At 40.6% G+C, this 26,804-nt stretch overlaps 1 protein-coding gene across 7 annotated transcripts in view; it reads right to left on the reverse strand.

The window, feature by feature from the left end:
* rgs20 (regulator of G protein signaling 20) overlaps positions 1-26,804 on the reverse strand; it is a 212,746-nt gene that overhangs the window by 32,972 nt on the left and 152,970 nt on the right. For 6 of the 7 annotated variants that reach the window (XM_073042342.1, XM_073042333.1, XM_073042352.1 and 3 more), the window contains exon 2: positions 11,298-11,446. In XM_073042342.1, coding sequence (XP_072898443.1) covers positions 11,298-11,446 — 149 coding nt within the window. Of the gene's footprint in view, positions 1-10,159; positions 10,237-11,297; positions 11,447-26,804 lie in introns of those variants that run through there. The other variant, XM_073042388.1, reaches the window with a different exon arrangement.

Below are 26,804 nucleotides of genomic sequence, written 5' to 3' on the forward strand. Positions count from 1 at the left end.
ACAGGTTAACAGTCTGCACCAGTTACATTCCCCAGAACTTGGATCATGTGCCTAAGCATTTAAAGAGCTCATCTAGAGACTTTGCACCCTTCTTTAACCCTACTTCTGGGCAGTGAACTCACTTCAAGTTGAAGTTCAAGTGCATTTATTATCAAAGGATATAGGTATCATACAATCTTGAGATTTGCTTGCTCACCGGTAGCCATAAAGCAAGAAACCCGTAAAAACCCAATTAAAAAAAATAAAGACCAACACTCGATGTGCAAGAGAAAGAAGAAAACAAATCATGCAAACAATCGGAGCAAACAACAGCATTCTGAACCAAAAGTGAGTCCTCAGATTTGAACCCAGACATCCCACCCTGGAAAAACTTATTTCAGGGAAGTAGCACCACCACCCCACCCCCCGCAATCCCATATCCCCCCCCCCCATTGACCTCCAAGGGTGTATGTATACAGGACATTTGATTATGAAAGGACACAACACTTTATCTGATCACATATTAAAACTATTTACACACACACACACACACTCACAAATTGCTAAATGCTAATGCAAATAGCTTTTCTATTTCTTTTGCAAACTTTCCTTGTACTGTGATGTGGCATGCTTGGCAGATTTGAGCATTTTGGGAGTCTACAGGGATTTTGGCCTCATCAAGTAGGACATCAATGGAGTAGCTCCTTAGCAGCTAGCCAGCTAGTTTAAATAACATAAGCTATGCTAATGAATGAATGACACCTGTTAAACTCACCTCAACATGTCTTTTACAGTTATTTAACCCACCATGGGCAATAGAAAAGTCACTGTTGCAAACAGTGCAGCAAGCAATACTGTCATTATTTTTGACCCCTATTAGGCAGGGGTACACTTTAGTGTAGTCTGGGGTGAAGTACATTTTATATTTTCTTTTTTTGGAACACTCTGCCATGGTGCAGCAGAACACTAAACTGAACTGATGGACAATGAAAGAGAGAGAGAGGTCGACTGTAAAGCCCGCCCACAGAGAAAACTGATAGGACTACTTAGCACAAAGAGAGACCAATCAGGATGCTCTCTCTGTCACTCTCTTGCTACATCTGTCACTCTCTCTCTCTCTCTCGCTCACTCTAAAAAAAAATTGATTTCTGGGATATTGTATATAATTTGTGGTCATCAGGGAGACATTATTAATATGCAGGAGACTCCCGGAACTTCCGGGAGAGGAATGGGATGTCTGTGAACTTCTAGCAGCCTAGAGTAGGCCCAAAGCCTCGCTTATCAATTCACCATATTAGCAGGCATGGAGCACAGCAGCCGGGGCAGTCTTTACAACCTCAGTGCCATGCAGATGACCATTGAGGAGAACGAGTGAAATCAGCATTCACCCCGACTGACACCCATCCTTCCAGTCTATCTGGACTGGTGTTTAAATTAACCCAACAACAGAACAACAAAAGGCTTCGGCCTTTTGAGAGGAGAGGAGTGAAGATCGCAGACAGTGGGCTAAATCAGCTCTCGTCTCCGATCTGGGACAGCGATTAATTTGTCTAAGCTGTGCATTGTACCACACACGAGGACCTGGGCACCACCTGCGAAAGGCACCTTGCACTAGGTCCAGGCACCACTGCTGTGAAAGGTCCTAGGGCCAGATCACACTGCCCAGCAACTTGCTCCGGGTCCAGATTTCGTCGCCCAGCCTGAAGCCGCGCTCAAGCTCTTCAAACCAGCTCAGCGCCCAGATTGATCCAATCTCGCACCCAGGCCAGTTGAACAAGCATCAGAACTTGTCTGCCCAGGCCCTCTATTCTTTTGGCTCCCAGAGCAATCCAACCTCATTTCTGGGCCAGCTGTACCGGCATCAGACCTGCATCTGCATCGATTCATCCCCCGAGCTCGCCTCATCATTGCTTACCCCTTGTGGCAATAATTTAACACAATTTTTCCTCAGAAAAGGTATTTTTTGTGATGTTTTTACGACCTTACCACCCTATGGGTGAAAACAATGCCTCCCATATTCCTCTCGCATTTCTTCCACCATTTCTCAAACAGGTGTCATCCTACTGATTTGTTGACCCCTAATATGTGTAATCCTCCTGATCTGTTTACTGCGAGAATGTTTCCTGTGGTATACCTTATCTCTACCACTCATTAGTATTCTCCTTAAGCATGGAGAATACATTCAGTTTCTAAGTTCAAATTAAGAATCATTCATTCATTCAAGCAATGTGAAGAAAAATAATTTTAAGTTGGTGCAAAAATCCTTAAAAGTTTTATGTAATAAAAATAAATGTATGCAAAGCACAATGAAATGTAAACCCCAAGGCAGAAACATGAAAAGGAGCTTGTGAACAGCAGCATTTCCTGTTACATGGCTTGTGAAGAAGCTTCACGGGAAGCAGACAGAATATTGTGATTAAAAATGTAGAGGGTTCTCTACACACCACAGCAATGAGCAGATAGCAGCTGGTGTTGTTATGAAGCAATAGTGTGCCTTCCTAGTTTGCAAGAGAATGAGTTAGGCTGAATGAAATGAACAGGAGATAGATGTTATTTTAGAAACTTTAATTGCATGGTATTAGACAGAACTTACAATGTGAAAATGGCACAATTAGTCCATGTTATTTACCTTCCAACTGAACTGTGGACCCAAGCAAATGAATGCTCTTTTCCATTTTTCACGGTTTATCCGTCCTTCAGCCAACTTTATAAAGCTAATAATGAAAAGTATCTATTGGGCCTGAAATTCTAGTATGAACCCAACTCAGTTTCTTCACAGTGTTGCAAACCAAGCTGAGATTCTCCCCAGCAGTTTCCAAATGGCTTTGCCTTGGACAGGGGCTTTCAGCCCAAGCCATGGAGAAAGAAATTGTGATAGGGCAAAATTTCCACATCAGGATTTCCTTCCGCATGGAAGCCTGGAAGAGCAATGTTGGCTCATACAGTAAGTATATCCCTTTATCTGGTGGAAATACAATTGTAGTGAGATCATATTTCCTGCAAAAAGGAGATCATCCAGGTTCACTTACCTAAACTAGAATTATCAGTTTATTACAAATAGAACCAAAAGGGACAATCCAGTCACCATAGCAGACCACACAGCAGGTGTTGGACTGATGGGTGGTTCAGATAAACCTCAAGTGATGACCAACAGATATCGTGAGGAGATAGAATCCTAGTGTAACCATTGATGTTGAATTGCTTTGTGATTTTGGAGCCAAATATATTCAAACATTATTGTCTAATTTCACCCGCATAGCTTAGCATTTGAGTATCCTTTTCAGATACCTTGATCAACCAATTTTACAATCAAAGAGATAATTTTGTGAAGTAGATAAAATGCCAATTTATTTTTATTTGCCAGGAGTGCTTTTTATTGAAAAGTTCACAAAATTAACTTACAATGCTGATATACATTTTAATTACACAGTACTTATGAGAAAATGCAATGACAGCAGTACGAAAAATGATGAAAATAATGAGACTTAAAACTCAACATCTGAAACATGATCCCAGGATGGCGAGGAAATTACAAATACATTAATTATCCTAATTTTTCAAAGCCCTTAAGATGCAGGATTTCTTTCTTTGGTTAGGAAGTTAGAACTATCACTATGATTTAAGAAGGATGTGTGAAGAGAATCAGGTATATACTGATTGGTTGGTTTCAATCAATCCTGGGGGTAGTGCTAAATGATTTGGACTAAAACAATTGATCAAAGAAAGTGCATGAATTTTTGAAAAGTGTGTTTTAGCTAACTATCACTCAGGATATCCTCACTTCTCACTGCTACCATCAAAGAGGAGGTACAGGACTCTGAAGACACAAACTCAAAGTTTCAGGAATCGTTTCTTCCCCTCCGCCATCAGGTTTCTGAATAGATAATGAACCCATGAACACTAACACAATATATTTTTCCTCTTTTTTTGTTCTCTTTTTGCACTACTTACTTAATTTTAAAATTTATATATATATTTCTTACTATAATTTATAGTTTTTTAAATTATTATGCATTGCAATGTATTGCTGCCTTAAAACAACAAATTTCATGACACGCGTCAGTGATATTCAACCTGATTCTGAAATAATCCTATAAAGTTTCTTTGAGGAGGTTACCAGGAGAGTTGATGAAGGAAAGTCAACGGATGTTGTCTAAGTGGACTTTTGCAAGGCTTTTGCCAAAGATCCACATGGTAGGCAGGTCAAGATGTTTAGTCATTTGGCATTCAGGATTGTACTTGATAATTGGGTTCACAGGAGAAGTCAATTTGGTAGCAGAGGGAAGCCTAGGATATAGCGATCAGTGTTGCTTCCGTTATTGTTTGTTATTAATATTAACAACATGGATGACAATGTGGTAAACTGGATCAGCAAATTTGCAGTTGACACCAAGACTGGGGGGCACAGTGGACAGTGAGAAAGGCTATCAAAGCTTGCAGCATTTTTGGGACCAGCAGGGAAAATGGGCTGAAAAATGGCAGATGGAATTTAATGCAGGCAAGTGTGGGGTGTTGCACTGTGGAAGGACAGACCAAGTTAGGACTTGCACAGTGAATAGTAGGGCACTGAGGAAATGGTAGAACAGAGGCATCTTGGAGTTCAGATCAACAATTCATTTAAGTGGCATCACAAGTAGATAGTGTCGTAAAGAGAGCTTTTGGCACATTGGCCTTCATGAATCTAAGTACAGCAGATTTTGAGATTCTGGACACCTACCTACAGGAAAGAAACAATAAGATTGAAAGAGTGCAGAGAAAATTTTCACAGATGTTGCCAGGACTTAAGGACCTGGATTATAGGGATGGATTGAATAGGTTAGGACTTCCTTCCCTGGAGCATAGAAGTATGAGGGGAGGTTTGATAGAAGTATACAGAATTATGAGGAGTATAGATCGAGTTAATTCAAGCAGATTTTTTTCACTGAGGTTGGTTGAAACTAGAACTAGAGTTTGTAGGTTAAGGGTGAAAGGGGAGATATTTAACAGAAATCTGAGGGGGAACTTCTTCACTCAGAGGGGTGGTGCGAGTTACAGCATGATAACAGGTCCAACAAGCCCAATTACACCCTTGTGACCAATTAAGTTACTAATCCAAACGTCTTTGGAACAGAGGAGCAAACCAGATGTGGCCATGGGGAGAACTTCTAAACACTTTACAGCTAGTGGCAGGAATTGAACCTAACTGCTAGCATGGTAAATGCTAACTGTGCTGCCTCAAAGATTGTGGAACAAGTTGCTAGAGGAAGTGTGGGTTGTGGGTTTGATTCCAACATTTAAGAGAAGATTGGATACACACATGGACAGGAAGGGTATGGAGGGCTATGGTGCAGTTATGGGTCAATGGGATTAGGCAGAAAACAGCTTGACACAGACTAGATGGGTGAAGTGCCCATTTATGTGCTGTAGTGCACTGTGACTCTATGATTCTATTCCAATAATGGATTAGTGCAATAGATCACAAAAATTGCATACAAATCTGTGCCTATGAATATTGCCTCTACATTAAGGATTAGTAAGAGAAATGAGAGTACAAAGCAAGGAACCTTGAGAAAGAGTCAATAATTGAGCAGTTGAAGATGCATAAGAATAATTACATTTCTGATATGGAGGAAATGAAAATTGGTGTCCCATAAGTAGTTGAACTGCAGCCTAACCTGTTTATCAGATATATTTTAATGACCCAGATGAGACCACATCTAGATTAATGTGTACAACACTGTGTCTTTATTTAAGGAAGGGTATTAAAATGTTCAGTTTAGTTCAGAGAATGCTTACAGGACTAATATCTTGCATGGATATGTTACCTTATTGAGAAATGTAGAATAGGGAAGGATTGTACCAGGTTAAGTTTACATGAATTAGAGGAGACTTGATTGAATCCTAAGAGTGGATGTGGTAAGGATGTTTCCTAAAGAGCTTAAAACCAGGCATCACCGCTGAAAACAGGGTGTCACCCTTTCAATATACTTACTGTAAGAGTAAATGTTTTGTTTCAGAGAGTCAACTCTCTTCCTCAAAAAAAATTGACAGTTTGTAAAACAAGGACAGATAGATGCTTGATAAGCTAATGGAAGAAAGGAAATCGTGGATAAATGGGAATCCAGAGTTAAGGTTGCACTCAGATCAGCCATGACCTTACTAAATGGCAGAATAAGTTTGAAGGGAAAAATAGACTAGTCCTAGTTTGAAATCTTAATCAAATAAATGTAGAGATATGGCAAGTAGATGGGAGCAGGAAGTTTCAAATGGACAGATTTCCACTGAGTGAATCAGCAACAGTAAGACATATGGTGATCAACACAGGGAATTATGAGGTTAACCCCTTTTGATCTGAGAATGACAAATCAGAATAGTTTCTTCATGGTGAACTAATCAATGTTATAAAAATTATTTAGGGACTTGGCACAGGAAACTGTTGTCTCCATTGGTTGAATCTAGATCAAGGAAGTGTAATGTTAAAACTGAAGCTAATCCCCCAGAGTCTGACCCTTAATCCCTGTGTTCCTTCCTATATCGTTCTTATTAATGGCATTAATTGCCTCGCTTCAGTTTCTCTAGCTTTTTTTTCCAACATGCGGGATCAGAGAAGGAGGGACAGCACCCAACATTCACATGCATAATCCCTGCAGCCAACGGACATCTGACTGTCCGGGTCACGACCCTTTATTTCGACTATTGTTTCTGCTGATGTGCGTGCCACATGCTTAGACACTCTGTATCAATTGTCTACTAGAAATGGACAGTTGGCATTTTAGGGCAAGACCTAGCCTGACCCACTGAGATTCTCCAGCAATTTTTTTAGCATTAGTATAGGAGGTATGGTTTCAGGTTAGAGATAAGACTGAGATGAGGAAGAACATTAAATATAAAAATCATTCATCTTTGAAATTCTTTGTCCAGAGAGCTTGGAGAGATTGCGGAGGCATTAACAATGATCTTTCAAGAATCAATAGATTCTGACATTCTACCGGATGACTGGAAAATTGCAAATGTTACTCCACTATTTAAGAAGGGTGAGAGGCAGCAGAAGGGAAACTACAGACCTGTTAGCCTGACATCAGTGATTGGGAAGTTGTTGGAATCAATTGCTAGGGGTGAGATTACGGAGCACCTGGAGGCACATGACAAAATGGCCAAAGCCAGCATGGTTTCCTAAAAGGAAAATCCTGCCTGACTAACCTACTGAGATTTTTTGAGGAAATTACAAGCAGGTTAGACACAAAGGAGATGCAGTAGCTGTGGTGTACTTGGATTTTCAGAAGGCCTTTGACAAGGTGATGCATGTGAGGTTGTTTAGCAAGATAAGAGCCCAGGGGAGTTACTAGCATGGGTGGAGCATTGGCTGATGGGCAGAAAACAGAGAGTGGGAATAAAGGGATCCTATTCTGGCTGGCTGCCAGTTACCAGTGGAGTTCCACAGGGGTCGGTGTTGGGACTGCTGCTTTTTATGATGTATGTCAATGATTTGGATTATGGGATTAATGCATTTGTGGCTAAATTTGCCGATGATACAAAGATAGGTGGAGGAGTGGGTAGTGTTGAGAAAACAGAGAGCCTGCAGAGAGATCGTTTGGGGAATAGGCAAAGAAGTGAAGTACAATGTTGGAAAGTATATGGTAATGAACTTTGGTGGGCAGACTATTATTTAGATGGGGAGAAATTTCAAAATATAGAGATGCAAAGGGACTTGGGAGTCTTTGTGCAAGATACCCTAAAGGTTAACCTCCAAGTTGAGTTGGTGGTGAAGAAGGTGAATGCAATGTTGGCATTCATTTCTACAGGTATAGAATATAAGAGCAGAGATGTGATGTTGAAGCTCTATAAGGCACTTGTGAGACCACACTTGGAGTACTGTGTGCAGTTTTGGGCTCCTTATTTTAGAAAGGATATACTGATATTGAAGACAGTTCAGAGACGATTCATGAGAATGATTCCAGGAATGAGTGGGTTACTGTATAAGGAATGTCTGGCAGCTCTTGGGCTGTATTTCCTGGAGTTCAGGAGAATGAGAGGAGATCTCATAAAAACATTCCGAATGTTAAAAGGCCTGAACAGATTAGATATGACAAAGTTATTTCCCATGGTACTGGATTCTAGGACAAGAGGGCATGACTTCAGGATTGAAGGACATCCATTTTGAACACAGGTGTGGAGAAATTACTTTAGTCAGAGGGTGGTAAATCTGTGGAATTTTTTGCCATGAGCGCCTGTTGAGGCCAAGTCATTGGGTGCATTTAAGGCAGAGACAGATAGATTTTTGATTAGCCAGGGCATCAAAGGGAATGGGGAGAAGGCAGGGGAGTGGGGATGACTGGAAGAATTGGATCAGCCTATGATTGAATGGCAGAGCAGACTCAATGGGCCAAATGGCCTACTTCTGCTCCTATATCTTGTGGTCTTACGTAGAGTTGTTAATAATATTCAAAACCCTGATAGAGTTTTGGCTGATAGGGGAATCAGCGATAATGGGGATTAGACAAAGACGCAGGGTTGGTCAAATCAGCCATAATCTTATTAAACAGTGCATCAGGTTGGCTCTTGATCTATGTTCTGCTTCATGGTTGTTGTCATCATTGGTCAACAGATAAATTGGTGTATTTGGTGGGAGAGGGGTCAAGATAGTGTGATGGATTTGTGATGAATCAGCTTGTGTTTAAGATCTTTTGCATTCCTTTAAAAGCTAAACCTTTCTCATTCTGAATGTATTCACCAATATTGCACTTATTGTGGGGAAGGTGGGACTGCTCCCCAAGGAAGGGAGCGTGGGTCAATGAGGAATTAACAGACTTGCCTGAGCTAGGGACACTTAAGAATAACTTACCAGACTAATTTGGAGGGAAGCTCAGGATCTATTCAAATCATAAAAGTGTGTAGCTTTCTCGAGGCTGAGAGGATTACAGCTATGATGTAATGTATTGGCTTTCTATTAATCTTGTTTGAGATTTGATTAGTAGATTTAGTGGGAGAGCGCAGCCATTTATTTTGCTGTGGTTCTGACTGGGGAAGCCCAATGTCCATTTTAATTGGGGAAGCCCAATGTCCATTCTCACTGGGGAAACCCAATGTCCATCTTAATTGAGGAAGCCCAATGTCCATTCTCACTGGGGAAGCCCAATGTCCATTCTCACTGGGGAAACCCAATGTCCATCTTAATTGAGGAAGCCCAATGTCCATTCTCACTGGGGAAGCCCAATGTCCATTCTCACTGGGGAAACCCAATGTCCATTCTCACTAGGGAAGCCCAATGTCCATTCTCACTGGGGAAACCCAATGTCCATTCTCACTGGGAAGCCCAATGTCCATTCTCACTGGGAAAGCCCAATGTCCATTCTCACTGGGAAGCCCAATGTCCATTCTCACTGGGGAAGCCCAATGTCCATTCTCACTGGGGAAGCCCAATGTCCATTCTCACTGGGGAAACCCAATGTCCATTCTCATTGGGGAAGCCCAATGTCCATTCTCACTGGGGAAGCCCAATGTCCATTTTCACTGGGGAAGCCCAATGTCCATTCTCACTGGTGAAGCCCAATGTCCATTCTCACTGGGGAAGCCCAATGTCCATTCTCACTGGGGAAACCCAATGTCCATTCTCACTGGGGAAACCCAATGTTCATTCTCTCTGGGGAAACCTAATGTCCATTCTCACTGGGGAAACCCAATGTCCATTCTCACTGGGGAAGCCCAATGTCCATTCTCACTGGGGAGGCCCAATGTTCATTCTCACTGGAGAAGCCTAATGTCCATTCTCACTGGGGAAGCCCAATGTCCATTCTCATTGGGGAAACCCAGAGATAAGAGTCAGCCTTTGGGGTGAGCAAAATCTTTCTTGTTTTAGAAAGGAGGGCCCTGGTTGATTGGCAGTCTCTGGCCTTGAGCACTTAGAGGAAATCTGTCCATTTGTGGTAGGTTTGCTAATGGTATCATTAATTATTAAATGTGATTTACTGATAGTAAACAGTGATGTTTTTCTCATTCAGTTTGACATTTCTGCAAAACGATTTGGTAGGGTGTTCAACATTTCTTTTGTACAGGATGGGTGTAAGTTTCAGTGCAACATGCACATCAGGTTACCCATAATCAGACCCACCCTACAAAGCAGTAAAGTTCCTGAGTCAGATGTCTGCATGAGGGACACAGTATTGGTTGAACAATATTCTTTAGTTTGTACATGGAGACATACCTTACTTCTTTGTTGATTAATTTAAAGCTGGGACTGAAGTGTTGGGTTGGGTATGTAACGCTGTGCCTTCATCATGGAGAGCTAGTTTGCATCCTGCCCTTCCTCAGTCCTTCTAATAGCTGTGTTCACTTGGTCACATGGCCAGCACCGTGAAAAGAACAGACAGTGCCATAACTCCGTCTTTGGGTGGAATGGGAAAAATTAGCTCAGAAAATTATATGTAAGGGGTTTCTTCTTTCATGTTACTTGCTAAGGCTATTAAAATGGCTTCTCTGTAGTGTTATAATAAAATGGCTTCTCTGTAATGTCAACTGCTGAGGCAGTGGTCCTCTCTAGCAGCATGTTTGGGTTATAATTAGTGTTAATGGGTCTTGTATTCATTTGCTAACCAATTGGGATAGATGTTATTCTTTCTGTCTGCGTGAAAGCTGTTAGTTTGCATGGGCTTGGGGGAGAAGGCGCGAGGAGGATGAAGAGAGAAGACGTGGCTTGAGGAGACGGTTGCCGGACCCGCTGGGCCTGGGCTCAGTGTGGGAGCCCAGAGGTCAACGACGAGCGGAGGAGGATCAGCGAAAGGTAGCCCGTGAGCTCCAACGTTTGTGCACTGGACATGTTTATGAGATTATTGGCACCTTTTATTTGTTTTCCTTTTCTTTTGTTTCTCTACTAACCCCATACTTAAATATAAAATCTTAATCATTTAACCGCACATTGTGGACTGAATGTTACTTCAGGGGACACAACACACAGCATCCACCCAAACAAGAGTGCTAAAGTTTGGCCGGGGAGGGGGCACCACCCCCGAGATCATGCCACTAGAGGCAACGAGTCTTACATATCGTCATGGCTTTTGGAAACAAATAAATATGATGCCTATTGAACATTGTGTCCTGAGCAATTCCAATGCCGTCTGTCATGGTTATCCATCAGGACTGTGCTGAATTCTATTCTGCTTTTCTTTGCCACTTAGACTAAAGAAATGCAAAATGCATTTTGATTAAAGGACTGATTATGCCTATTTTGTTTATGCAGATGTTTCGTGGGAGTCTATCAGCTGCTGCCTATAGTAATGGGAATATAGTGTTATTTACTTTCCATCACTCTCCGGAGCGGGGGGAAATCAGACAGAAAAACGTACCATGAGCAGCTACAGCAGCAACACCAGCAGAAACAGCAGGCATTGGAGCCCCGGTTCCCAGCACCCTGCTGTGGCTGTGCAGAACCCGGCATCTCCTGCTGCACCGACGTCTGCCGCTTACGCATCTCCATCCGCTCCGATCCCATGGGCTGCAGGGGAGGCAAAATGTGAACAGAGCACGCTTTAGACAAACAGCATATCAAAATTATCTGCAGCACACCAGTACAGAGTGCCTCTGCATTGTAATCTCTTTGGCTTTTAGTATTTAGTTCTAAACTAACTGGAACTATCTACCTTGAGATTCATTTTCTTGCAGGCACCTACAGGGAAAAAGAAATATAGAATTTTACAAAAAAACTATGCATAAACCGGCAAAGAGTTTAAGGCAGGGAAATTTTGATGATTCATTTTTATTGGAACAATAGGAATAACTAATCCTCAAAACTCATCAATAAGCATCAAGATCTTGGCCTCCATATCCCCTTGTGCAATTAGGTTCTTGATTACTTTGGTAGGAGACCTCAACCAGTTCAGATTGGCAAAACCATCTCCTCTACAGACTCCATGAGCAGAGTTGCACCACAAGCCCCCCTGCTTTACTCACTTTATGCCTATGACTGTGAGACAAAGACCAGCTCCAATGCCTTATTTAAGTTTACTGACTACACCATTGTTGTTGGTCAAATCAAAGGTAGTGACAAATCAGCATACAGGAGGGAGATTGAAAATCTGCCTGAGTGGTGTCACAACAACCTCTCACTCAATGGCAGCAAGACAAAGGAGCTGATTATTGACTTCAGGAGGACGAAACGGGAGGTCTGTGAGCCAGTCTTCATCAGGGAATCAGAGGTGGAGAGAGTCAGCAACATTCAATTCCTCAGTGTTATTATTTCAAAGCATGTTAAGTACCATTACAAAGGAAGTGTGGCAGCACCTCTACTTCCATAGAAGTTTGTGAAGATTCGACATGACATCTAAAACATTGACAAACTTTGAAAGATGTGTGGTGGACAGTATATTGACTGTGTCACAGCCTGAAATGGAAACACCAAAGCCCTCGAATGGAAAATCCTACAAATGGCCGTGGATATGACCCAGTTCATCATGGGTAAAACCCTCCCCACCATTGAGCACACCTACATGGAGCACTATTGCAGGAAAGCAGCATCCATCATCAAGGACCCCCACCACCCATGCCATCTCTTCTCACTGCTGCTATCAGGAAGAGGGTACAGGAGCCTCAGGACCCACATCACCAGGTTCAAGAACATTTATTACTCCTCAACCATCAGGCTCTTGAATTAGAGGGGTTAACTTCACTCGCCCCATCACAGAACTGTTACCACCACCAATGGGCTCACTTTCAAGAACTCTTCATGTCACATTCTCAATATTTATTGATTTTTTTTTCCTTTTTGTATTTGCACAGTTTGTTGTTTTCCTTTGTACATTGGCCATTTGTCCGCCCTGTTGGGTGTGGTCTTTCATTGATTCTATTGTGATTCTTGTAGTTACTATGAATGTCTGCAAGCAAATGAAGCTCAGGATTGTATACAGTGACATATATGTACTTGATAATAAACTTACTTTGAACCTTGATGTTCTCAAATGGTGAAAACTACGTATTCAGTGCTGCTACTCTGAGAAATATTGGTCATGTTTAAATTGAATTCTTGTTAGGTTTTAACTTCATAGCTTTGCAGACATCTGTAGTAACTCATCCAATTTCTAGACAATTTTAAGTGCAATTATATGATGGCTGCAATTCATCCCAGATTTATACCAGAGCAGATCAACCCAGTGATCACTTCCATGTGAAATAATCCTGATTGTGAAATAAACCCTGGTACTACTCTGTGCTGTTCATATCACTGCAAATGACTATTTCCCTCAAGTCTGATGCTCACCTATCCACGACACTGATTGTGTAATGCCTCCCTTACTGACATGAATTGAGGCTGAAAATGTGCAGCTGTCAATCTGGTACAACTGTACACCAAACTAGTTTGTTACATTTATTGATAATTAAAGGGACATTTGCAGATGCAAATACTTTCTCCTAGTGACTCCAGAACTGATTTCAGAATGCTCAAGGAACTCCCAAAGGCCACCGATTCAGCTATAATTAATAATGGATGTTTTCCCCAGTACTTAGGCATCTGGACCTCCATTCACTGGCAGCACTCCAATCACTTCTGCAGCCGATGACCAGGCAAGGTAGATTGGGGTCCCTGCAATAAAAGGCAGAGGGCTGCCCAGATATAACTAGCCTAGTCTCAAAAAGTCATTGTCATGGAGTCATCGAGCATAGAAACAGTCTCTACAGCCCACTGAGTCTATGTCAACTAATCAAGAACATATTTATACCAATCCTACGCTTATCTTAATATCTCCATCAATTTGCCTCAGATTCTCCCTCCCACCGACAAAATGTGGGTTATTTACAGTGGCAAATTAACCCTAGAGCCTTTTCAGACATACTGTTCTTTACACAGGATGAGTAATAGTTTCATGGTCTCAGGCCTCTGGAAAGCCATAGTGATGTGCAAGATGATCTGGAAAGACATTTGCCCTGGGCTGTTGTCTCTACAGAGGCCATTCTTAGATTTTTCCTCAACTTCCAAACAAGTAAGTAAAACACCAAATGCAACACAGGTTTAGTGCACCAGAAATGGGGAAACCCAGGTTCTAAGAAAGAAAGTTAGCTAGAAAGGTTTTTCAATAAAGGTTAAGAATCTGCACTTCTCACACCTCCGATGGGTAGTGGCCTTGCAACCATCAAGGCCTAAGAATGAGCTTGATATATTTTTGGGTGGTAAGGGAACTGGGGCCATATAGGTCAGGTTTGAGCAATGATCTTACAGAGAGGCAGAAGAGGTTCAAACAGGCATTCTGCCACTCTCCATCTTTTAATTCTTAAACTGTGAAGCTCTTCTCACTGCTGCTATCAGGAAGAAGGTACAGGAACCTCAGGACTCACACCAGCAGGTTCAGGAACATTTAATATCACTCAACCATCAAGTTGTTGAACCAGAGTGGATTACTTCACTCAACTTCACTTGCCCCATCACTGAACTGCTCCCTCAACCAATGGACTCATTTTCAAGGACACTTCAGTTCATATTCTCGATATTTATTGTTTATTTATTTATCTTTTTTTTCTTCCTTTTTGTATTTGCAATTTGTTGTCTTTTGACAACTGGCTGTCCGCCCTGTTGGGGCGCCCCTTTATTCATTCTATTATGGTTATTGGATTTATTGAGTATGCTTTCGAAGAAATGAATCTCAGGTTTGTATAAGGTGACATATATGTACTTTGACAATAAATTTACTTTGAACTTTCCATGTTTTCCTGTCCTGTAGTTAATTAGCAAAGCCTTGAGACAAAATAAATAAACCTGTGTGAACTTAAAAAGTACAAAGCAACACACACAAAATGCTGGAGGAACTCAGCAGGTCAGGCAGCAGCTATGGAAATGAATCCGCATTTCAGCCTGCAACCTTTCTTCAGGACTGTACCCCTAACTCAAGTTCACTCTGTGATAAAGATCAAACAAGTAAATAAATGCAAACGAGGCAGTTCACTGCATACTTCAAAGTACATGTGACAAATAAAGCTAATCTTTAAAATCAAATGACTTTTAAAAGTAGAATTTAAATCCTTAATGGGGAAAAAGCTCTATTAGGTGAGGAGGAGAAAGACAATAATTATTTAATATTAAAGTTTAGTTTTGGTAATGATGTCAAGGTGTTTTGGATACTCTAAGAATAAAAGACTCCAGCTTGAGTTAATGCTAGCTGCCTGAATTCAGGTTATATTAAGTTACATTGAAGGTGAGATTTTGTTTAATTTGAATATTTCAGCCGGCTACGAAAGACAAGGAAACAATTCATACTCTTGATGGTATCCACCCATTGGCACCAAGCTACAGGACTGCCTTATGACAACATCAACATTTTGATTTGTATCTATAATTCCATTTACTTAAATTTATTACAGCTATCATTTTCATTTGATTGAATTGATTTGATAATCTCTTATTTCTTTTGGAAGGATTCAAATGCTGATATTCTCAGTTTTCTCTCATAGATAAAATAAACCCATTTTCTTTCCAAATTGCAATGGCAAAACTGCACACATTTATCAAAAAGGTTAAAAGGCAAATGCTTCAGTAATTAGGGGAAATAAAACATTATTTTTGTTTTTCGTAAGGCTAAATGCCACACATGATTCACATAAATCTATACAATATATTACTAATCCAATATTACAGTCAAAGATCCCATTGTAAAATGATCAATGACCAATGGGCAAAGTTAATATAAAATATCACCAAACACACCAACTAACAGTGATTCAGCAAGAGATATTCTTCTTTAACTTTTTGGGGGGGTGGAATAAGAATAATTTTAATGTCAAACACTGTTGATATTTGTATCCAATATAAAACAACAAGGATTAAAACACCAGTGGTTCTCTATGTACATCATGAGCAACAAGAGAATGCCAGTTCATTAGGGACCATGTACCTATTTATTATCCCTAATATACATGCACAAGGGAAGTACATTCAATTCAGTCTTTGAAGACCTTTCCTGATGAGGTCTAATTATTATTCATTATTCCAATTATGAAACAGAAGAGATTCAAAACAAAATATTTAAAGGCTGTTTTACAGATGTTTTCGAATCAAATATTTTCTGTAAAGAATAATTACAGATCATAGCTTTTAATGAAGGATACCTTTGCCTTAGGCACTTATATGTGAGGCATGTTTATTTAATGAAAATTATTTTATTCTGATGTTTAACGTCACAGAATACAGTAATCAGCAGGAGGCACAGCTTGCCAGTAAACTGACTTGTTAAACATTGAACTATTTGAGAATGTGATTAGTGGGCACCGAAGGTTGAAAGGATTAGTTAATAAAATAATCTGCTTGACAGAAGAATTTTTGCTGCAGTTAAAACCAGAGAATTGTCTAAGCAGAATATTGTAGATTGCAATGTTGGATTTGTAAGCGATTATTTAAAAAAAATCTACAAGTTTAATGGAAATGTTCTGCAAAGTCAATAGAGTAAAAATTTACATAACCTACAGGACAAATCAGGATTGAGAGAAGTATTTTTCTGTGTTTTCTTATCTTCATGCCACAATTATATTTTTCTTTTGCAATAATTAGTATTTTGAGGAAATATATCCACAATATATTAAGCTCAAGGAAATCTAAGAAACTATGGTGCCAATTAATCACTGGCTACAGTAAAATGTGGGGTAATATTTGGAACTTTGCAATCTTTTTACTGGGACTAACCAGCTCATTGTTAGGATTATCAACCATTAAACATCTTCAAGTACTTAAATAGGCATTTAAATCAGCGCAGGTAAAAGCAGCCAAGTGTGTCACTTCAATGTGCTATCGAATAGAAATAAAATAACAGGCTAAGTAAGAGCTGCCAAGGGTTGTTCTGATAAATCATGCGGGAAACGAGAACAATTCACTTTGAGTCATCTCCTTGAAGAAGTCTTATTCAAGCATCTCAGACAAGATTGCTGAGAAAATTGGCGTCATCTGCAGAATCTCGTTGAAACAAGCCAAGAAAATGATTGACAATATGAAAGCTGCTAAGAGACGGTTGAAGTGCTGCTTTTAAATCCTCTTGCATTTGTACAGAGCCCTGGTGAGACCACACCTGGAGCATTGTGTACAGTTTTGATCTCCAGGGTTAAGGAAGGACATCCTGGCTGTAGAGGAAGTGCAGCGTAGATTCACCAGGTTAATTCCTGGGATGTCTGGACTGTCTTACGCAGAGAGGTTAGAGAGACTGAGCTTGTACACGCTGGAATTAAGGAGATTGAGAGGGGATCTGATTGAAACATATAAGATTATTAAGGGATTGGACAAGATAGAGGCAGGAAATATGTTCCAGATGCTGGGAGAGTCCAGTACCAGAGGGCATGGTTTGAGGGCATAGTGGGGTGTGTCAGGAATGGACAGGAGGAGGAGTATAGGAAACTGATACAGGACTTTGTGATATGGTGCAACTCAAACTACCTGCGTCTCAATATCACCAAGACCAAGGAGATGGTAGTGGACTTTAGGAGATCTAGGCCTCATATGGAGCCAGTGATCATTAATGGAGAATGTGTGGAGCAGGTTAAGACCTACAAGTATCTGGGAGTACAGTTAGACGAGAAGCTGGACTGGTCTGCCAACACAGATGCCTTGTGCAGGAAGGCACAGAGTCGACTGTACTTCCTTAGAAGGTTGGCGTCATTCAATGTCTGTAGTGAGATGCTGAAGATGTTCTATAGGTCAGTTGTGGGAGCACCCTCTTCTTTGTGGTGGCGTGTTGGGGAGGAAGCATTAAGAAGAGGGACGCCTCACGTCTTAATAAGCTGGTAAGGAAGGCAGGCTCTGTCGTGGGCAAAGTACTGGAGAGTTTAACATCGGTAGCTGAGCGAAGGGCGCTGAGTAGGCTACGGTCAATTATGGAAAACTCTGAACATCCTCTACATAGCACCATCCAGAGACAGAGAAGCAGTTTCAGCGACAGGTTACTATCGATGCACTGCTCCTCAGACAGGATGAAGAGGTCAATACTCCCCATGCCCCTCAGACAGGATGAAGAGGTCAATACTCCCCAATGCCATTAGGCTTTACAATTCAACCGCCAGGACCTAAGAACTTTTTAAAAGCTATTATTAATGCTTTTTTGAGATAGTGATTTAGATGCATATCATATTTTTTTACTGAGTTAAGTATTGTATGTAATTAGTTTTGCTACAACAAGTGTATGGGACATTGGAAAAAAAGTTGAATTTCCCCATGGGGATGAATAAAGTATCTATCTATCTATCTATCTATCTATCTATCTATCTATCTAGAATAAGGGGTAGGTCATTTAGGACAGAGTTAAGGAAAAACTTCTTCTCCCAGAGAGTTGTGGGGGTCTGGAATGCACTGCCTCGGAAGGTAGTGGAGGCCAATTCTATGGATGCTTTCAAGAAGGAGCTAGATAGGTATCTTATGGATAGGGGAATCAAGGGATATGGGGACAAGGCAGGAACCGGGTATTGATAGTACTTGATCAGCCATGATCTCAAAATGGCGGTGCAGGCTCGAAAGGCCAAATGGTCTACTTCTGCACCTATTGTCCATTGTCTAATATGAAGTACATATGCATCTGAAAAAATTACTATATTTGTTTCTATCATAAGGTTTATCAGAGGTGTATGAGGTTTCCAGGGATGGGTAGCACCTCCAGTGAGGGGGGGGCTTGTTGTGTCCATTCTGGGGCAGTTCACTCACTTTTGGGTCCAAACGTACTCTCGGCTCTCATTTGTCACTCCAAGTAGCTGTTTGCATGCAACAGCAGCCACACCCAAGTACACCATTTTGACAGGTTGGCTAAACCAAGTGAGGGTAGCTGGCGGGTCTCATACCGCAGTAAGCTAGGTCATGCCTGCTGTAGCATGTGAAGTTAGCTCTGGTGGACTGGGTGGATGAGATCAACAGTGAGGTCCAATAATGAGGAAGATGGCTGTGTAATGCTTCGTGGAGAGCGAAGAGCATGACAAAGCACAGAAAGCACGTGGTCATGCAATGCAAACAAAAAAGTCCCCAATCTGTGACTACTACTCATACCACTGGGCATGGAGCACTGAGGTCGAGAGGGTGTTAAGGCCTCAGTGCAACAGTTTTTCCACTATAAAAATCTCCCCACACACAGGCCTCCTGTCATTGTTTGATATGATGGAGAACCATTAAGCATTATCAGAATATGATTCTGCAAAGCTTATCCATGAGATAAGCTGATTTGCTTTTTCCAACAATCATAAAGTGCCACGGGATAAAGAGAAGCAGCATCTTTTGACCTACTGATGACAATTTGTTTTTTGCAAAGCACTTAGTCACGGGCTGCATTTCTCTACAAAGGTTTAGGCTGCAATTTGTGTTATCTATGACTGCTAAAGGCACCATGATTCAAGGTTATTTAGCTGAATGGAGGTAAAATACTGAACACCAAAACAGAAGAAAAACATTGCAAATGCTTGATAGTGTTTTAGGAGGCCAGCTTGGACCTTGCTGGTTGGAACCCTTCCATAAGCTACACAGGCTTTCAAAAGACATAGAAGTACAGCATAGTCCAGGTTTTTTGGCCCACAATGTTGTGTGGCCTCTTAACCCATTCCAAGATGAATTTAACCCTTCACTCCTGCTTAGCTCTCCACTTTTCTTCCACTCATGTGCCTATCTAAGAGTCTCTTAAATGTCCCTAAAGTATCAGCCTTTACCACCCTGGCAGGACATTCCATGCACCCACCACTCACTGGGTAAAAAGTCAACCTCAGGCATCTCCTGTATACTTTCCTCCAACTACCTTAAAACAATTACCCAAACTGTTAATTCCCATCTGTAGATGCTGTCTGACCTGTTGAGTTCCTCCAGCAATGTTTGTGTGTTGCTCAAAGCTTATGGGATGTTAGCTTTCATAAGTTGAGGGATAGATTTTAAGAGACGCGATGTAAAAATGCAGCTCTATAAAACACTAGTTAGGCCACACTTGGAGTACTGTGTCCAGTTCTGGTCGCCTCACTATAGGAAGGATGTGGAAGCATTGGAAAGGGTACAGAGGAGATTTACCAGGATGCTGCCTGGTTTAGAGAGTATGGATTACGATCAGAGATTAAAGGAGCTAAGGCTTTACTCTTTGGAGAGAAGGAGGATGAGAGGAGACATGACAGAGGTGTACAAGATATTAAGAGGAATAGACAGAGTGGACAGCCAGCGCCTCTTCCCCAGGGCACCACTGCTCAGTACAAGAGGACATGGCTTTAAGGTAAGGGGAGGGAAGTTCAAGGGGGATATTAGAGGAAGGTTTTTCACTCAGAGAGTGGTTGGTGCGTGGAATGCACTGCTTGAGTCAGTGGTGGAGGCAGATACACTAGTGAAATTTAAGAGACTACTAAATAGGTATATGGAGGAATTTAAGGTGGGGGGTTATATGGGAGGCAGGGTTTGAGGGTCGGCACAACATTGTGGGCCGAAGGGCCTGTAATGTGCTGTACTATTCAATGTTCTATGTTCTAAGATTTCCAGTATCTGCAGAACCTCGAGTCAAATCTTTACAAATCACTGGTTCCATTTCAGCTGGAGTAATGTATTCAGCTCTCGGCGCCATCCTTTGGGGATAATGGATGATCTTGACAGAGGGATTTCCTTAAGGTTGTTATAGTGGGGGGCGGTAGTGGGGACAAACTCCTACTACCTATTAAATGCTCCTAAAGGTGTGCACCTCAAATAGCCTCTGACAACCAAGTCCAGCTCCTGGCCTTCACGTGTGGCTTAGCTACTAAGCAAGGCATAACAGTTTTTAGTGACAGGAGGAGGGGCAAAGGTGGGTTACGGGCACCTTAAAACCAGTCGCTTCAGACATATGGGGCTCATCATTCATGGTTGGAAGCTGATTTAGGAGAAGGAAAACTCTGATCTCAAACTTAGGCTGCCTTACAGCTATACACACTCATGGGGAAATCTTCAGGAGTAAACCCCAAGGGAAAAATCCCAAGTTGGAGTCCCTACAGCAGTCCTACATTGAGTTCAATGTTGCCTGGTAACTCCTGTGACACTGTTGGTACCAAACTATATCGGTCTCTGCCATTCCTTTGGGTTCATCAGATGCATGGAGAGGGGGAGCCTGCTACATGGGCAACAGCTTGCTCTCCATATCGTACTACCCAGGCTTGCATATCTAGATAGGTAGGAAGCAATATCCATGGTCAACTCTGACCAACAGAAGCCTCAGGCAGAGAGGGATTTATCACAATAAAACATGGAGAGTGTGAAAGAGCAGAGGCTGGAGTTTAGCAGGAAAGGGAAAAGAGAGATTTAGTAGAAGGTAAGTGAATTCCATTGGAGATAACTAGTGACTACTTATGTTTTGAAGCATTTTGGAAAGAACTGTGGCAGTATGTAATTGAAGTCTCTTCCACAATTTAAATAGAGAAGGGTGATGCAGATTGAAATGTTTCTCTCTTCAGCTTCTGCAGTTGCCTCTACTCCGACAGGGAGTTTCATTAGGTGTGGTATAGCACTTGGGGAAGAAAAAATTGAGGAAAATTGTAAGCATAATGACGTCCCTGATTAGCTGACATTAATCTGCCCTGGACTGAGTCTGTTATGGATTAATTAAGATCATGGTTTGGCTGCCAAAATGATGCAGATGTAAACTGTAGACAAATTCTTTGAGGAGGCAAAATTTGAGAAAGATGCTCCATAGACAATCCTGATTGGTAGAATTAGTGTGTAGTGTGTACAGTATAATGATCAATTCTGCTTCCTGTACTCATTTTGGAGTTTGCATCTGGAACTAGCATATCCAATTACAATCAGATATATCTCTTTCCTTGAAGAAAGTCTGAATACAGAATCTCCAAGGTCCACTGAGTTACAGTATCATCTCCCACAGACATCAATCTATTTTGAGCTGCACTTTAAAATCCACCTTCACCAAGCTTCTGGTTGCTGCTTTAGTTTTTTTTCTTGGTTTCATGACCTTCATATATTTTTAATGCTAAAATTGTATGTTTAATACAGCATTCAGTGTGTTGTAAAAGTATTCAGCCCCAAACACTTTGTTCACATAAATGAATTTTACGACCGGGGATTTTGATTAATTTAACTGAAAATTTTTATTTGTGAATCACATGTTTTTTTTCACAGCAGGGCCCAAAAAAACATGGAAAATAGTAAAGCATGAAAAACTAAAAATTCAAAAAACTAAAATGTCAGCAGGTCAAACGTATTCATCCCCCTTTTCTCAGTACTGTACTTAGTTGAACCACCTTTCACAGTTATCACAGCCAGCAGTCTTTATGGATAAGTCTCTATTAGCTTTGCACAATCTGATACATAAAGAGGTGCATCTTGATGTCAGTGCTGGCTTGTATTTTGATTGATCCTATTCGTGATAGAAATACAATCTTGACAAAAATCACAGAGGATACTAAAAGATACAAGGAAGATAATAAATAAGTAGCCTATACAATTTAAAGCCATAGAGGCAGTATATTTTGGATGAAAAACAATAAATATAAATATAAATATAAACCACACGTACAGAAGAATGTGAATAATGAAGAGATTTAGGGATCCAAATCTCTAAAAGCAACTTTTTCTTTGACAAAACCACAAAAATATTAGAAACATTTTATATCCTAGGGGACCACAGAGTGCAAAGCACAACGGTACAACAGAAGTACAGTGCTTTGAAAAAGTATTCAGTCCCCACAACTACTTTCACATTTTACCGTCTCATTTTCAAAATTTAAAATATATTGAAGTAGTTTTTGTTGAGCAATCTTCAAAACATAGTGCATTGTGTCAGATCAAAAGAAACATTCCTAAACCCATCAACAATTTACTAAAAATTAAAAACCAAAATTGTGAGGCTGAAATTACTACCCTTTGTAATTACTACACTAACTTTCCTCAGGTGCAATCTTGTACATTACCATACGAACTCACCCAATTTATTGATGTAGAAAATCAGAGGTTCACCTGAATAAGTACCCCCTCTTTCTGTAAGGTCCAGCAGTATGGCAGGTTTCTGACAGACTAAATCAAAATGAAGACAAAAGAGCATTCACGGCAAGTCTGGGCAATGATCATAGAGATGCACAAATCTGGAGAAGGGTACAAGATCATCTCAAAGCCACTGAACCAACAGTACCTCAGAACTCAATGCAGTTCTTAATAAAAAGCACTGAAAAACAAAGATTTTGCTTCCTGAATACCTTTGGTTATATCTTATGGATTTTGGGCTGCTGATCATGAAAGTCACCACAAGATTTCCATATCACACACCATTTATTTGAAATTGTCTATATTTGTTTTTTCAATTCATAATTCAAAGCAATTACAATGTTGCCCACAATGTAAGCTGAACAGTTTTCTATCTTGTCCAGATACGCCTGGCGTTGCTTAGGCAGAGCGAATGCTGCATGGCAGGATAGGTTGCAGAAAAGCATCACACACACACCGTTCTCTGCATTGCATTTACATGTATATCAGCTTGTGATCGTGTTGATGCACATTCTCTACGTGTGTCACATATTGTGTGCACTCATTACAATAAAATACTGTAATTGTATTTTCAGGAGTACTTGTGATAACAAAATGTCTGGCCAATGTTGCAACAGCCACGATAATTTCTGTTATATTTGTGGCAAGTAAACCTCAAAGACAGAGCATGTCTCCTCTTATTAAGAAAGCCTATGAACAGAATTACTGGGTTCAAGATGGAATCTGCTGTTACCACGCAAAAAGAATTCCAAGAAAATTCTCGATATTTAAGACACATTTCCCGAAATAACTGATGCCAAGATTAAGGATGGCATTTTTATTGGTCCACAAATAAAACGAGTCATCAATGACAGGCAATTCAAAGAACTTCTAGTGGGACCAGAGAAAAATCACATGGAAGACATTCAAGGATATTGCTGAAAACTTTCTTGCCAACTACAGAACACCAAACTACGTGCAGCTGGTTGTCAACATGCTTCAAACATACAAAACCATGAAGTGCAACATGTCACTAAAGATTCATTTTCTACATTCCCATTTAGACTTCTTGCTTGCAAATCTTTGTGCTTTCATTGACAAGCACAGTGAAAGGTTTCACCAGAACATTGCGGTCAGGGAAAAATGGTCTCAGGGCAACAGAAATCCGTAAATGCTGGTTGATTATTGTTGGACACTTAAGCAAGAAGCCTCAGACACTGTTATGTAATTAAATGCATTATATACAATAAAAGTTAATTTATAGTTTCTCTAACTACCTTTGAGCTACAAGCAGTCTGAAATTATGACTGTGTTCAGCTTCAAATGGTCCATCAAAACCACAAAAAAATCTGAGGAAGTAGCACTTCTGAAAAAATTTACTGTCCTGTGAAATATGAAACCACAGCCGCACTGCCTAGGTCTGGCCGCCCCTCTAAACTTAGTTGCTGAACAAGATTGGTACTACAAAGACAGGCTACTGTGATACCAACAGTCACTCTGAATGAGCTGCAGAAGTCGATGGCTGCAGCTAGAGATGAAGTTCATGGCTCCACAATCTCTAAGGCCTTGCACAAAAAAGGTATATATGAAAGAGTGGCAAGGAAGAAGCCCTGGCTTAAAAAAAATCCTGCCAGTAAAGACTTTGCAAAACATCACTTAGAAGATACTGTAAAGATGTGGAAGAAGGTCTTGTGGTCAGATGAGACTAAAGTGGAACTTTCTGGCCTCAACAGTAAGTGGTGCGTGTGGCGTTAATCTAATAGTGCGTATCAGCCAAGTAACACCATCCCTGCTGTAAAGTATGGTGGAGGTAGCATCATGCTATGGGGATGATTCTCAGCAGCAAGGACTGGAAATCTGGTCAGGATTGATGGGAAGATGAATGTTTTTAACTACAGAGAGATCCTAGATAAAAACCTGGTAGCCTCTGCCAGAAAGCTTAAACTGGGAGGAAGTTCATCTTTCAGCAGAACAACGACCCAAAGCACACTGCCAGAGAAATCATGGAGTGGCTTGAAATGAAGAAAATTGACATCCTTGAGTGGCCCAGTCAGATTCCTGGCCTTAACCTGATCGAACATCTCTGGCAAGACCTCAAGATTGCTGTCCACTGCTACTCCCCAACTAACCTGGCATTAGCTTGAGCAATTTTGCAAGGAGGAATGGGCAAATCTTGCTTAGTCACCTTGTGCAAAGGTCAAGGAGACTTATCCAAAAAGGCAGCTGGTTGTAATAGCTGTAAGAGGTGGTTCAACTAAGCACTGAGCAAAGGGGGGAGGAGGAGGGGGTGAATACTTTTGAACTGCTGACTTTACCCAACATTCACTTCTTTAGATATCTCCAAACTAGACATCTTATAAACCCTTTAATATCAAACTTCCCTGAGGTACCTGATAAAAATGTTGTTGACTTGTTTCTTTGCATGAATCCATTGTGTAAAGGTTTAATATCTACTATTCGAGATAAGTTAGCAACTTTGAGGCGAGCCCCCCTTGACAAAATTAAAACTGCCTGGGAGCAAGATTTAAATTTTCCTTTGACCAATGATCTATAGGATTCAATTCTCAAGTCAGTTAATTCAACTTCTTTATGTGCTCGCCATTACCTGTTACAGTTTAAGGACTTTTCAGTTTTTGAATTTCTGGTTTTCGTGCTTTACAATTTTCCCTATTTTTTGGGCTCTACTGTGAAAAAAAGAGCACGTGATTCACAAACAAAATGTAATATTCAATAATGTGAACAAAGTATTGGCGGCTGAACACTTTTACAAAGAACTGTATATGCCTTTTACTAAATGCTTACTAGACTGCAGATATAAATTCAGAACTCAGTGATTTAAAATTAGGTGACTGAGATGAGGAGGAAAAATATTCATTAAGGTGTTTATTTTATGAGATTGACTCACTTCCAGATGCACTAATAAAACTATATCAGGTTGTCATTCTCAGATATGAAAAAGAATATTCTTTAATAGGAAAACAAACAACTCTGTCTCTAAAACATCCTTGAATGTGAATAACGTTGCATCTGTAAATATCAAATTATATTTTACACAAACTTGATCTCTAATCTAACAAATGTTAGTCTAATTTCCTAATTGAGAGTAAATCGGAAGCCTTTGCCAAGACATCAGATAGTTCCTGATTTTTATTACTGATCTTGGACAGCATAGTTATTGCGAATCTATTTATACTGCTGCATCTTGGAATATAATACCCATGAAAATAAACAGGCTATTTAGAGTTCTTGTGAAATGAATGCTAACATTGTGATTGCTTTCCTTACTAATGACTCAGCCTGCAAGTAAACCTTTAAGGGAATCCTGCACTGGGACTCACAAGTACTGTTGCACCTCTGATTTCTGAATTTGCTCCCATTTCAGAAATAGTCTAAACCTTTGTTCCTTCTACCAAAGTGTATAACGATACACATCTCTACAATTCTGCAGACTGCCCCCTTCCACAGCACGGCCTGCCCCTCCACCTATCTTACAATTTTCTACATTGTATTCCATCTGCCACTTCTTTGTTCTCCAAATCTGTCTCATTTCTTTGCAGACTTCCTGCTTCCTCAACACTGTTTCCCCCTCCACTTATCTTTGTACCTTCTGCAAAGTTGACCACTAAACCACCAAATCCACCATCTAGATCATTGATATATAACTTGAAAAAAAAACCAGGTTCATTTGGAGTCTCCAGCACTCATTTGGAGACTCTAGGTTCTGCTAATAACCATTACAGATCAATGCATTAGTCAGTTTATTTGCATTAATTGGCACAAATACCCAAGCTCATAAAAGGTATACACCACTAAAATAAGCGCTGCTGAAAATGTTAGGATTCCCTGTCTTTTTTTCAACACCAGTGCCTGCAATATGTTCCCCACTTTCAAAGATCATAACCACAATATCCTTGTGAAACAGTGTGATTTTCACATCAGG

This window comes from Hemitrygon akajei, chromosome 1 (genome assembly GCF_048418815.1).
Source record: "Hemitrygon akajei chromosome 1, sHemAka1.3, whole genome shotgun sequence".
NCBI lineage: Eukaryota > Metazoa > Chordata > Chondrichthyes > Myliobatiformes > Dasyatidae > Hemitrygon > Hemitrygon akajei.